At 50.5% G+C, this 14292-nt stretch overlaps 1 protein-coding gene across 1 annotated transcript in view; it reads right to left on the bottom strand.

Annotated features, from left to right (window-relative positions):
* Nucleotides 1-2775: 2775 nt before the first annotated feature.
* The window catches only part of SMAD6 (SMAD family member 6), a 37453-nt gene continuing 25936 nt past the window's right edge, over nucleotides 2776-14292 (bottom strand). The window contains exon 5 of the mRNA XM_077785953.1: nucleotides 2776-3793. Coding sequence (XP_077642079.1) covers nucleotides 3252-3793 — 542 coding nt within the window. The 3' untranslated portion in view covers nucleotides 2776-3251. The remainder of the gene's footprint in view (nucleotides 3794-14292) is intronic.

Below are 14292 nucleotides of genomic sequence, written 5' to 3'. Positions count from 1 at the left end.
GGACTCAGGTCTAATATGAGAATTATTAATTCAGGACTTCCACTGGTGCAGAATTGGGGTACAGCCCTAACAGCACAGAGAATGTTGCACTTACCTCGGGTGCTGGGAGGGCACAAATCCCTTGGGAAGGAGGAAAATCCCCACTCAGAGAGGCTCAGGAGGCTGCTGAGAAAGGAGCAGGGCTCTGCCCATCCTGCTTTTATAGGGGCTGGGGCAAACAGCAGCAGCTGTGGGTGCTGCACAGCAGAATCCCATCAGCTCCTCCATCAAACCCAACCGTGCCCAGCTGCTCCTGCAAACCTGGAGGGAATTAACTCCTCTTTCCCCGTGGAAGTGCCCTCCAAGGGCTGCTCCAGGTGCCAATTCCCAAGCCCAGTGCAGGGGATGCACAGGGAAGGCTCCAGCTGAGCTCCGAGAGGGTCCAGTGTGGAGCTCAATAGCTTTGAAGTCCTAAAGCTCCTTTAAAGAATTCTAAGTTTCAATGATTATAAAGCATTAAAGGGGCAAAATGAGAGAGGATACTTGATGTCTTATTTCATTGCCTCACCATAAAATCCTTTTTTATTCCCTTTAAAGCTCGGCTGTCAACTGAAATAAAACTCCAGATTTATTCCTGGGAAAGCACATGAGTAATGAAAAGAAAAGAGAATTAAGCACCAGCAGTGGATTGCACAAGGGAAAGCCCAGAGTTAACCCTCAAATCCATCCTTGGTGCTGTTGTGTCCAAAATTAGGGATGAAGTGGGTAGAAAGTGGAAAATGGTGGCACTGCTGCATGAGGAGGAGGAGGACAGGGAGCAAAGGGGTGGTGGTGGGAAATGCTGGGAAGAAGAAAAGGAATCAGGGAAAGCAATTTTTGCTGGTCCTTCCCAGGTAAAATGAGGACAGTATGGAGAAAAATCTCTTTAAAAAAACCCCAAAACATACAAATGGCCTCTTGATGGACTTGTGTGAAAGCGATACAGCAAGAGGGGTGAGTGGTTTGGCAGGACCCACCAAACCTAAGCCAAAGTGATAAAAATACCCCTGCAAAGCTCTTGAAAGCTGCTTTAAACGAGAGTGACTTGTTTTGACACCGTTCCCTAAGAATGGCTGTAACACCAACAAAAATTAATCACGTCAAGCATTAATACTGATGCTGCAGGAATTCGACCAATGTGGTCCCAATTAAACATCAAATATGGTTACAATTTGAAAAATGACTGTGGGAATGTCATTGCGACATTCCCTGCTCAGATCCCTCCCAGCACCCACCCGGGTTCCTGGGTTTCCCTGGGGGGATGCAGCCCCCACCTCCCTCCATCCCTGGAAGTGTCCAGGGCTTGGAGCACCCTGGGGCAGTGGAGGGTGTGCAACAAGGTGAGATTTCAGGTCTCCTCCATCCCTGGAAGTGTCCAGGGCTTGGAGCACCCTGGGGCAGTGGAGGGTGTGCAACAAGGTGAGATTTCAGGTCTCCTCCATCCCTGGAAGTGTCCAGGGCTTGGAGCACCCTGGGGCAGTGGAGGGTGTGCAACAAGGTGAGATTTCAGGTCTCTTCCATCCCTGGAAGTGTCCAGGGCTTGGAGCACCCTGGGGCAGTGGAGGGTGTGCAACAAGGTGAGATTTCAGGTCTCCTCCATCCCTGGAAGTGTCCAGGGCTTGGAGCACCCTGGGGCAGTGGAGGGTGTGCAACAAGGTGAGATTTCAGGTCTCCTCCAACCCAAACCATTCCAGGATCCCACAATTCTGTGATTCCCCATCCTCACTGGTGGCTGTGGCAGGTCCAGGTGCCAAAATGCACCAGGAGGGCTTTTGAGTAATAAATTTAGGCCCTGTTTAACTCTTTGAGGTCTCATTGCATCTTTTTCCCTGCACGTGTGAAGGTGACAGAAACATCCTCTGCAACCTTGAAAGCTTCCCAGTCACTGGGCTCCAGAGGCTGGGATTTTATGGAAATCAGAGGCAGAGGGAATTGTAGCAGAACTCCAGGACTTGGCAGAGCTACTCCCTGGCAATAAATAACTTCCCTGACCAAGCAAAGCCCTTGTCCAACCTGCCCCTGCCAGGCCCAGCACAAGTCAGAGCAAAGGAGCTGATTTTATCCAGGATTTCCAGGCAGAGTAAATCAGCTGAGACAGGCACATCTGACCAGGACATTTTTTTGGCTGCAGCTGCTCCTCAGAGTAAATATATTCTTCCCAAACACTCCTGGATCATTTATTGCCTGGATGACAGACTGGGAGATCTACGGGACAAAGCTGCTCATGACTCCTCCGAGGCACTGGAGACGTTCCCAAAATCCAGGCCATGCTCCAGTGGAGGATCCACCCAACCATGAGTTGTCCAAAACCTCCACTTGTTTCTCAACCACCAAACACGTCTGGGACATGCAGGGCTCACAGACAACCCCTGGGTAAGGCCAAAAAATCCAAACTGGTTCTCCTGGGCAGCTTTGTGGCCATGCAATATTCTGCTTTTCTCCCAGACGTGCTGATTAGCACTGATGAAGATTAATCTGTGCAAACATGGATGTGCACCCTCATCCTCACCACGTTCTGTGTTACCAGAGAGGTCAGACAGGCCCGAGTGAGAAGAGCCACAGATATTCCTCTCACCTCCTCCCTGGCTCTCCAACTGGCCTCACTCACCCCCCTCTTGGAGCCAGCTGCAGCCTTCCAACTCGTTTTTTGGTTTTCCAGGGTCCTGGCTGAGATGGGAGACAGCAGCTGCCCCCTGGAACCCCCCTGACTGCTGCCAGCTTCAGCTGGGGGGGGAAGAAAAAAGACAAATCCCCCCCCATAATGCGAATACTTTATTATCAATGAGTGACTGGTATTAGCTTTTTGTCTGGGTATTAATAATATTTCAAAAAACCATACATCAAAATTAGGGCTTTCTCCTATTTTTGCTGTATAATTTTTGTTGGTTTTTTTTCCTTTTTTTTTTTTTAAAAATCTGTATTGAAAGAATTATATAAGCCAAAGTGCATTTTCCGTTTTTTGTCCATATACACATTGCACCATACATAAATAATTACATTGTAAAAATGACTCCATAATTACAAGTATAATATATATTTTCATATAATATATAAAACTTTATATTAAATCTAGGTAGATGATATTTGGGATAGTCTGTGTCTTTTTTTTTTTTTTTTTTTTTTTGCCGTTGGTTTGTTTTTTTTTCTTCTTTTTTTTTTTTTTTTTTGTTTTTCTTTTTGCTCTGTGTGTGTGTGTGTGTGTGTTTTGTTGCCGTTTCGTCGGAGGCGGACCGTTACCGGCTGTTGCTGAGTAGGATCTCCAGCCAACACGGACACGACGTGATGAACTGCCTGGAGTAACAGGGCCCCCAACCCTTGGCGAAGCTGATGCGGACGCTGTTGGGGTCGTAGGGACCGTCTGCGTAATCCAGCTCGGCCGTGTGCTGCAGCAGGCAGGACTTCTCGTAGTCGAACACCTTGATGGAGTAGCCCGGCATCACCTTGCGCACGATCAGAGTCCTGCAGCTGGGGATGTCCAGTGTCGGGGAGTTGACGAAGATGGGATGCTCGCTGCGGTTGTAGGCCCACACCCCGTCCGGTTCCTTGCTCAGTAAAATCCCGTAGCCGATTTTACTTCGAGTCCTTCTCACAGTCTCGCTCCTGTTGTCCAGGTTTAGCTGTCCGAGGCAGAAGCCGTTTCCTTGAGGTAGGTCGTAGAAGATACTGACAGACTGTTCGTACACTGTGTAGAGGCGGCCCACGCGCGTCCGGTGCTCCCAGTAGGCCACGTTGCACCAATGGCTCCTCTTCACGGCATCGGGCGACGTGCTGGCGTCTGCGGGGAGAGAGAGGGGGTCAGGAGTGCTGGGATCACCTGGGAAACCACAGGGATGGGGCCTGGGATGGGGCTCCTCCCACCCAGCGGCTTTGCTCAGTGAGAACTTCCAACTCGTGCTCAACCCAGCCCTGGTGTTCAGCGTAAGCTTCATGTTCAACCCAAAGACGGTGCTCAACCCAAAACTTGTCCTCAACACCAATTCCATGCTCTTCCCAAAAGTGGTGTTCAACCCAAAGATGGTGCTCAACCCAAAACTTGTGTTCAACCCAAATTACATGCTCTTCCCAAAAGTGGTGTTCAACCTAATGGTGGTGCTCAACCCAAAACTCGTGTTCAGCATGAATTCCATACTCTTCCCAAAAGTAGTGTTCAACCAAAGATGGTGCTCAACCCAAAACTTGTCCTCAACACAAATTCCATGCTCTTCCCAAAAGTGGTGCTCAACCCAAAACCTGTGCTCAGCATGAATTCCATGCTCTTCCCAAAAGTGATGCTCAACCCAAAACTTGTCCTCAACACCAATTCCATGCTCTTCCCAAAAGTGATGCTCAACTCAAAACTTGTATTCAACACAAACTTCATGTTCAACCCCGTATTTGCGTTCAACTCAAACTTGTATTTAACCCAAAATCTGTGTTCACCTCAAAAGTTCTGTTTAACCCTAAGTTTGTGCTCAACCCAAAGTCCATCTTCAACCCAAGCTTGCGTTCAACCCAAATCCTCTATTTGATTGTGTCAAATGCCACCAAGACTGGTGGCTCAAGCCCAGGCTGGAGACCCCACAGGACGGCCACCATCTGCTGTGAGCTCAGCACATCTCTCTCCATTTAATGTCCAACCCTGCCTCCACAGCTGGGCCCTCAGGATGTTTGCATTCCTCCCACCGGAGCCGGTACGGACACAGTCCCGGTATCCTGAGCCTGGTGGCTCCCCAGCACCCGTGCTCCTGCAACCCCAATTTCCAAGCCCAAACTGTGCCGATCTGACCCCCAGGGATGTCCAGGATGAGTGACCCGCCGGGTGTCTCCTCTGTGTAATGTTCTCTGACAGCGACGCTCATGTTCCCGTGGGGAACGTGAAATCCGAGGAAGTGTTTCGTGCCAAGGGGGAGTAGCTGCTATGAACTATACATGTCCTTCTAAAAACCCACTGGAGCTCTCTCCAGACAATGAGAAACATCTCTTCTTTCTAGGAATTACACTCAGGGAAGACGGGAGGAATGCAGGCTGCCAGAAATCTGTTTAATCTCTGATGCCTCCAGAATTTATGATGTCTCCAGAAGAAAGACAGGCAAAGAAGGAGCCCCGAAGAGGGGCTGAATTAACCACTTGCTGAACATCATTCCTGCTCCCACCACACCGCTTAAGGGAAAACCGCCGTGGGATTTCCAGCAAGGAGCCGTGCTCCGTGGCCGGCATTCAGCTCCCTGACAATCCCTCCCGTGCCCGCGGCCTGCTGACCCCGGTGCCTCCGTGCCATCACGTCCCATTAACTCGCCCGCGGGGTGACGCCCTTATTTTGCTCCAGAGCCCCCATTGACACACGGGATTTCAGGCACAGCCCTCCAGCCCCGCTCCTCTCCAGGCTCAAATTACCCCGGAGGAGACCGGGCTCCCCTCCCCATTACCCAGCTTTGAATTAAGCGGCTTTGTTGGAGTTTAATGGGAATTGTAACTATACAAATTTAAGGGGAGGGCCGAGGGGGTGACGGGGCAGGCAGCAGGATGCCCTTTGCTGTGGGCAATGCTCATCGGCCCGAAGCAGCCCCTTCACCCACCACAGGTCACATTTTTTGGGGGACCATGCCAGTTTTTCCCCCTTCACCCACCACAGGTCACATTTTCGCAGGAACCATATCAGTTTTTTCCCCTTCACCCATCATAGGTGACGTTTTTGGGGGGACCATGTCAGTTTTTTCCCCCCTTCACCCACCACAGGTCACATTTTTGAAGGAACCATATCAGTTTTTTCCCCTTCACCCATCATAGGTGACATTTTTTGGGGAGGACCATGTCAGTTTTTTCCCCTTCATCCACACCACAGGTGACATTTTTGGGGACACCATCTCAGTCCATCCCCCTGCCATCAACTGGGACAACTTCCACTAAACCAACGTGCTAAGAGATCCATCCATCTTCCACAGCATCCAGTTTCCACAGTCATTTTCCCCCTGGGACATCCTACAGATGCTCCCAATGCCTTCCCAAAGCTCTCCCCAAACACTGAACTTTGCTGTTGTCCCACTCAAGTGATCTGGGGGCTACAGACCAGCTCAGGACCTTTCATGTGCCGGGGCTGGTGGCTGGTAGCAATTACTGAGCTCTGCATCTGTTTAACCTCCCAACCTCCTCAAAGCCCTCCATGCCCATTAGCTATGTTGCTTTTGTTATTACATTTTTGAGAAACTACTGCTCAGCCCCTGCATTTCCCTTACAGATTAAGGATGGGACAACTTCAAACCTTCAGTGTCCCCCGCAGCTCCATTAATCAGGGGAACAGTCAGCAATAAACATTTAAATAGGAGTTTCTCATGGTTTAGTGCAAATTAATGTACAAGGAGGGGAATGTAAAGCTGGAGGAAAACAGTGCCTATCCTACAAAAATATTTTGCTGGAAGTGCCAACAGCCCTGGTGCCATCTCTGCTTTCCAGGAACTGGGAAATATCTAAGCAAAATAATCCATGAAAACATGGATGGTTTTCACACGCATTTGAAATAGCTTTATTAAAAGCATTTCCGTGCAACTTCTGGCAGGAACTTCCCTCCATCCATCCAGGAATGCACCCCCCTGAGCTCCTGATCTCTGTCACCCCACAGCTCCTGGCTGGCAGTGCCAGCTCTGCCAGCTCCCAGCACTCCTGGAGGAGTCCTGTGCTCCTTCAAACAGGCGACGACGTGTTTCAGGTAAGTGCACCTCAAGAAGTGAGAAGTTTCCTTTCGACCCACTTCTTCTGGCCAAGGGAGGGGAGAGTCTTTAAAATCCAAAAGAAGCAACCCACAGGGAAATAACCCCCTGGAAGGGGACAGTTCAAGGCTCATCTGAGCAGCCCCTGCCTGCAGGGTCCCTCTCCCGGCGCTCCCCGTGCTGCGGTGGGTTCCTCTCCCTCCTTTTATCTCCCAGTGCACTCAACCAATTCCTGCAAAGATGAACTCATCCTGCAGCCCTGACATAAAACAAGCACTTCAGCAAGCCCCCAAATCAGGGGGGCCTGTGCTGTGTCTCATCCCCTGCCAAGTATTAGTTTCGCCTCCAGCTATTAGCCACTACCACTCTGCAGAGAGCAGGGGCGGCCGGCACAGCACCTCCTCCTCCTCTCCTTTTAAATAAATATTCCACTTTTCCCTCCTCTTTTTTTTTTTTTTTTTTTCCATGCTGCCCTTTATGCACAGACAAGAAAATCCACTTTTTGTTCTGTTTTTTCCCCCCCGCTCCCACTTCTGCTGGAACAGAGGCGGGCTTGTTAGCGTTCTTTTTGAAGAAAGGAAAATATTTGAGTCCCGCAGTGGTACAGGAGGGGTTTTTAACAACTATCATTGTAGGCAACTACAACTTGTAGCAGCTCCAGAGGGGCTGGCGTCAGGGCTATCTCCTCCATCAAAGCCACCTTCATCCATCAGATGGAGGGGCTGGAACTCTGCCTTGTGTTTACTCCTTCCTCCACCACGTTTCCTCCACATCCCAAAGTGAATTCAAACAATTAAGAGATAAAGGAACAAGGCAGGAGAATCCAACCCAGAATTTAAAGGGAAAAGGCCCCTGCGTGGCTCAGGAATCTGGGTCTGGGAATAAATGCAGAGAGCAAACACTGTAAATCCTCCCAGGGTTAGCAGCACTGCTGCTGTCACTCCCTGCAGAGTGTGGAGGTAAAGAAAATAACTTGAGGTTTGAGACTATTTGTGATTTGACAGTGTTTTATGCCAGTAAAGTTCAAAGGAGCGCTTTAGAAGAGAAAAGAAAGATGCTTTTTTTCCAAAACAAAATGCTGCACAGTCCCACACTGCTTGGTGTTGCACTTGAGAGAAGGATGGAAAACACGGGCAGATCACGAAACACATGAAAGAAAACTGCTCTGATTCACTCTCTGGCTTTTCCAAAGCCACCAAACCTCCTCTCAGCAGCTCAAAAGCCAAAAGCCCCCTCAATTTGTGGCTGCAAGGAAGAGCTTCTCAAAACACATTGAAGAGGTGCCCACAGGGAAGACCATGCACATGAAAAATAAATCCCTGCACTCTCCAAATGTGATGGGGACCTGAATGCACATCTGGGCAACCTGGAAATGAAGCAGGGTATTCCAAAGTGCCCCCACCACAGAGCCCACTCCCCATTCCCACGTCCCTCCCTGCTGCACTCCTGTGTCCCAGGGCAGCCTCACAACACTCCACTGGCCATGGAGCTCAGTTCCATCTCCCTCAACACCTTTCCACTCACTTTTACTCCACTTTTGGACTATTAGACCCATGCTCAGTTGGTTTTCTTCCCCTCTGCCACAGCACAGATCTGTATTTACACTGCCCAACACACAGGAGCAGGGAAGCAGGAAGGTTACAGCCATACACAGGTCACTGTCAACAGGGTGCAGATAAAAAGCCCAGCACAAAGAACACACACATTTCCCCAAAATCTATTAACAGTTCACTGGGGAGCCATCAGTTAAAATAATCCCTCATTAATACTCCTGGAAGCAAGCACCAAGGTTAGGAAGGGGTTAAAATTTTCCACAGCAGAAATGGAATTTTTATGGCCCCACAAAAAAAAAAAAGAGAAGAAAAAAAAGAAGAAAAAAAAGAAATTAATTGTCAATCTGCCCCAGCAAAGCTCACAAGCATTTTCTTTAAGCCAATACACTGCAGCAGGATGGGCAGCCCTGGTTTTTCTCCTGGATATTTTCCTATATTTTCCTTAAAGCCCAGCATCAGCAGAGGATCCTTTATTGTCCCAGCTGTCACCAAGGAAAGTTTCTCCTGGTTCACAGAGGTCCTGAGGACCAGCCAGCTGCACCTTCCTGTGCTGCACAGCACCAAACCTCTGCCAGGTTTCTGCTTTAAGGTAAGGATCCAGCCCAGCTCCTGTATCAACTGCAAACAAGAATGTGATTTTATTTTGTCATTAATCCCGTGTCACTGTGGGGTCCCAACTCCTCCACCCTCACAAGGCACGTTCCTCGTGCTGGATGTGGCTGTTGGACACCAGTCCAGCTCATTTATCCCACAAAAACCATGGAAAGACAGCTGAGAAGAGCCTTTCCCACCACCACGTCCACCATCCTCCTCCTCCTCCTCCAGCCCTCCCCTTGGAGCAGAGCTCTGCTGCTCCCCAGCCTCCTCCTCCAGCAGATTTAATTTGTTAACCCAGGAGATGATTAACTCCGAAGAACACTTGCGCTGGGTTAATTAATTAAATTAGTTACAAAAAAAAGGGTCTGACGAGCACCAGAGCTGGTGCAAGAGGTGTGTGGAGAGGCCTGGGGGGAAAGGGGGACATTTCCATGGCAGCCCAAGAAACAAAAGCAACACAGGACAAGGAGCCAATGCCAAGAATGAGGATGAAAACAATTTTCTCTGAATAAAAGAAACCACTCTGCAAAATCATCAGCTCATGCTAATTTTTTTTTATATCCTTCAAAGCAAAACACATGCCATGTTTAGTTCTGCCCGGAAATTTGGAAGTCATCATCAGTTAGCTTATTTTCAAGCTAAACTCAAGGAGTTTGCTTCTAATGGACCTTCCCTGGCCATTAAATCCACAGTCCAGAACATGAGTTTGAGGTATTTTAGCACTGTTTTTCTCCCCAGATCCCCTGTTTTAGAAAGAGCTTTTCAGCCAAGGGTGAAAACTGGAAAAACCCAACTCAGGTATTTTTCCCTGACATTTTTATGTGTTCCTTCTAAACGCCAAAGTTTTCAGAGATTTAGGTGATGCTTTTAAAATGTTTCTGAGTCCAACAGTCTCCATTAAAACCTCAGCTTGTCTTGCTTTCAGAGCTTTCAGGCACATCCATGGCTTTTCCAGCTGCTGGGCCGTGCAGGTACCTGCGTTACACCTGGCACGTCCGAGGGACACAGCAGTGTAAATACAGCTTCAAAAGGAGCCCCGAACGTCACCGCCCACGCTGGCTGCCACTTCTGAAAGCATCAGCCCTGTCATCAACCACAGCCTGGCTGGCACTTCTTCCCTCTTGGAAAGCAGCCCTGGATCAACCCAAACCCAGCAAAATCCTGGGGTCGTGCTTGGCATCTCCGTGAGCATCCATCCCTGTGCCTCAACCAGCTGGAAAACGGGGAGAAAAACGAGCTGGTGAAAGCCACAGGGGAAAGGCTGGGCAAGGGAAGGTCCCCACTGTTTGATTTTCTGTAAAATCCGGAGGTCTGATGAAAATCTTCCGAGCTGGTTGGGATTGGCTTTTTCTTCTGCCTGCTCCTGGCAAGGCACCAGCTCCACTCGCAGGGGAGAAGGTTCATTCCAAAAGTGCCCTCTGCAGCAGCGTGAGGGAAACCAGGACAAAAATGGGGGAAAAACCCCTTGAGAACTCACACATTTCCAGGTCCTCCACCCAACCACCCAATCCCAGGACATAAAAAACGCTGAGAATCTGGGAGAAATCACCCCATGAACCCCTGGATGGCAGAACTCCCTTCCAGCTGCCCAAGGCTCCTTTCCCCGCGCCCGCTGCTCATCAATCCCAGCCACATCCCAGTGGGATGGGCAGGGACTGGGGTGGCCAAATGGGATCTCCTGAGCTCTCAGCCGCCTCTGGAAGCAGCTTGGGCTTGGCAGAGCAGCTGTGGGTGCTGCCAGAACCCCCCGGGGGAGCGGGAGAATCCGCCGGCGGCCGGAGCCGCGGCGCATCCCGCGGCGGGGCCGAGGCGCTGGGAAATGGGCTCAGTATAAATAATCATAGTTTTCGCTCCCAGAGGAGTTTCGGCTGAGCGCTTCAAAGCCTTTTAAAAGCAGAAACTAATTAGTAGGTCCCTCAGAAGAGAAACAGGAATAACACCCCTCGCCGCCTCCATCGCGCCGCTCGGGAAGAGCACGTTGGGCGCTGGAGCCGAGCCTGGGAATCTCCTCAGAGGAGGGGCACGGGCCAGAGCACCAAACCAAACCCTGCTGCTTCACACCAGCACTAATCCTCAATCATTAACGATGGAAAAGACCTCCAAGGAAGGGGTTTCTCCCAGGGTGGAGCGGGCACTGAGGTGCTGGAGCTGTTTTTGGAGTCAGAGGCTGAGTTGGTGAGGATGTCGTGAAGAGGCTGCAGAGATGCTGTGTGAGCCTCCTCATTTTTCACACTTCCCAAGAACATCAGGGTGGCTCCAGCAGCAGCAGCAGCAGGACCACTGACCCAGCAATGGCTGCTTTTTACACCCAGTTGTTGGATAACCCGCGGGCACTGAGCTCCTCCAAACCAGGAAGGCTGTCCTGCAAAGGCCAGGCAGTCCATCACCACCTCCTCGCACAGCCTGATCCCAAATCACAGCTCAGCTCTCCCCAGGAACAACCCAAAGATGCCATTTCCAGAGGGGAATGCTCAGCTTCCCCTTCATGAGCCCTCCTTCAGATGTCCCAGCTGATCACAGAAAATCCACTTCCCAAAACACCAGGAAAATGGGAACTTTGGCCTTCGGAGCTGGGACAGGCCAAAGGGGCCTGAGCAGGCTGTGGCTACAGCAGATTTTTAGTTTCCTAAGCAGAAATGAGGGGAGCTGCCTCCCTGGTAAGAAAACCAAAGCAATACCAAGCAAGACACCACCAGACACATTTTGAGCCTGCACTGTGCTCCAGCCCCAGCCATTCCCTCTGGAGCAAGAGCCTCTCCCTGCTCTCACCTCCATGGGATTCACACCTTTACAAGCTGATGGCTTCCAGAGGCGACGTGAGGAGCAGCAAACGGGCTAAAAAAACCCAAGGCCACCTTGATTTCTCAACAAGAGAGTGTCTTTCGGCTTCATGCCAATACCACTGCGAGTATCAAGGACTGAGAAAGCTTTAGGAAACCATCCCCGACCTGGAAAACAACCTGTGACAGAGGAGGCTCCCTGAGGGGGCCACAAGCAGCAGCCCAACAAATATTTTTCTCCATACAAACGGGAATGAGCTGCTTTGCTCCTCCTTGGCCAGCTGGGCGTGGAGTTCGGTGCCGGGCAGAGACCTCAGCTTGGGAAATCTGGCTTTCAACCCAACCCTTTGCCAGAGGGTTTATCCCAGACCCCAGAGCGGCTGTGGGTTCTCCATTCCAACCCAAGCCTCTCTCCAAAAGGGCTCCAGCTGACGTCTCCCCTCATCTGATAATTTTCCCCCCGCAAACCCAAAAAAAAAGCGCTTTTTTCCAGCATGGTATCAGTGCCCTCACATATATGGGAAGCAGACAGGGGCTGCGAGTGGAATGGGAATTCAGGCTTTGTTCTGCCTGGCCAGAGCCCAAGATCCTGCTCCTGATAAAGCTCAGGCGAGCCTCTCTGTCTGTGCAGGCACCTGGAGACGGGAGCCAGGGCTCCGGGGCTGCCACCGCGTGTCACGACGCCCACGGCTCCTGCAAGTCCTCGCTCGTGGCGGATTTGCTGGAGTTTTACAGGGAATTAAAGGATTTTGGGTGCCAGCGTGGCCTTTGCAAGGAAACAAATCCCTCTGGTGTGCTGGCCAACCTGGTCACGCTGAAAGGATGAACCTGTACTGGGAGGTCGCGGGCTCCTGCCCGATGGAGGGATTGAAAGGGCTGGGGTGGGATGGGGGTGAGCAGGGATGGGAAGGGCCTGGTGCAGGAATGCCACCAGGAGAGGTGGAAGGGAGCACAGGGAATGCTCCTGGCTCCTCCCAAGGCTGGGTGGGCACCCACACACGCCAGATTTTCCGATGGCTGCTCCATGCACGGTGTGCAAACGCCTCCCAGCCCTCGCTGCAAGCAGGCAGCCTGGTCCACTCACAACTGCTCCCACTTCGAGCAAAGACTAAACAATGACTTCAGCAGCTCGGGATTTCAGCCCCACATGCACAGTGGAGCAGTGAGGATGCCCTGCTGGCATCTCCAGCAGGATCTGCAGCACCCTGAGTGCCACGGAAAACAGCCCTTGTGCCATCTGTGTGCCACGGAGGGGCCCTGCTTCTGCAAAATCCACAAACCAGCAGCCCAGAGAAGTTTCTGCTAGCCTGGGACAAGAAAAGACCATCCCTGAAGATCAAACAAATCTTTTCTTAGAATTGTAGGATTGTTAAGAATTGCAGAATTGTTACAGCTCTAACTCTTAAAAATCATTGAGTCCAACTGTCACGTTTTTATACTCCCTGGAACAGTGCTGTAAAACCCATTAAAGTGCAGATAAACAGAGAAAATCGGTGTGAGGGATGAAAATCAATGTATTTGCATGAAAGCCACAACACTGAAGAGCATCACTGCAGCCCAGACTCTGCAATCCCCATCTCCCACATTCCTCACGCTGTACTTGCCCATGGAGACTGGAGGTGACTCACACCAATTACCCTCCCTGGCCAAGAAGGACTTGTTTTCATTTCCACAAACCACAGTTTCTTAAAACAAAAAAAAAAAAAAAAAAAAAAAGAGGGAGGGGGGAAATAGGAAAATGCCAAAATCCACAGAGAACTCCATGGAATACATCCGGTCCTGCTGCACTAATACGAATCCCAGACAATTCCAGCTTTGCTTGGGATATTCTAGGAGAAAAGGATTAATGAGTTAGCACAGAATCCCAGAATGGTTTGGGCTGGAAGGGACCTTTAAGCTCATCCCATTCCAACCCCTGCCATGGGCAGGGACATCTTCCACCATCCCGGGCAGCTCCAAGCCCGATCCAGCCTGGCCTTGGACACTTCCAGGGATCCAGGGGTGGCCAAAGATTCTCTGGGAAATCCATGCCAGGGCCTCCCCACCCTCACAGGGAAGAATTTCTCCCCAGTATCCCATCCATCCCTGCCCTGTGGCAGTGGGAAGCCATTCCCTGTGTCCTGTCCCTCCGTGCTGTGTTATAGCAAGGACACAGCCAGTGGAACTGTTTGGATTAAAAAACTCTCCCACCTTTCTAGGACAAGCTCTCATCTTTCCTGGGAGCTGAATTTTCAAGCTGAAAAAAAAAAACCAACAACTTTCTCAAGATTGGTCTAGGCAAGGGTTTGTGGCTGCAACTCCTCCACAAGCTGTTTAGGGGCTGAAAGCAAAGGCTGAGCTCAGAAACTGCAAAAGAAGCAGCAAATAAATGACCTTCCCATGGAGAGGAAAAGGGAAGGAGAGGAAGGGGAGCAGGTCGGGCTCTTTGTACATCAAGGCCAGGGAGATTAAGGGAGCACGTGAAGGCATCCTCAGGGATAATGAGTCCAACACTGCACTCCCCCAACTCAGCACTGCAGGAGAAATGTCAGATTCCTCCCCTCCCTCCGGGGAAATCCATTCTAAAAAATAAAGTGAGAGATACTGGGGAAACACCAGGCATTACACATTAAAAAAGCAGCTTGTCACCAGCCTAACCAGACCAATTTTCTTCCCTCATTC

Source organism: Lonchura striata, chromosome 11 (assembly GCF_046129695.1).
Source record: "Lonchura striata isolate bLonStr1 chromosome 11, bLonStr1.mat, whole genome shotgun sequence".
Taxonomy (NCBI): Eukaryota; Metazoa; Chordata; class Aves; order Passeriformes; family Estrildidae; genus Lonchura; species Lonchura striata.
This window is presented reverse-complemented; position numbering and strand designations above follow the sequence as displayed.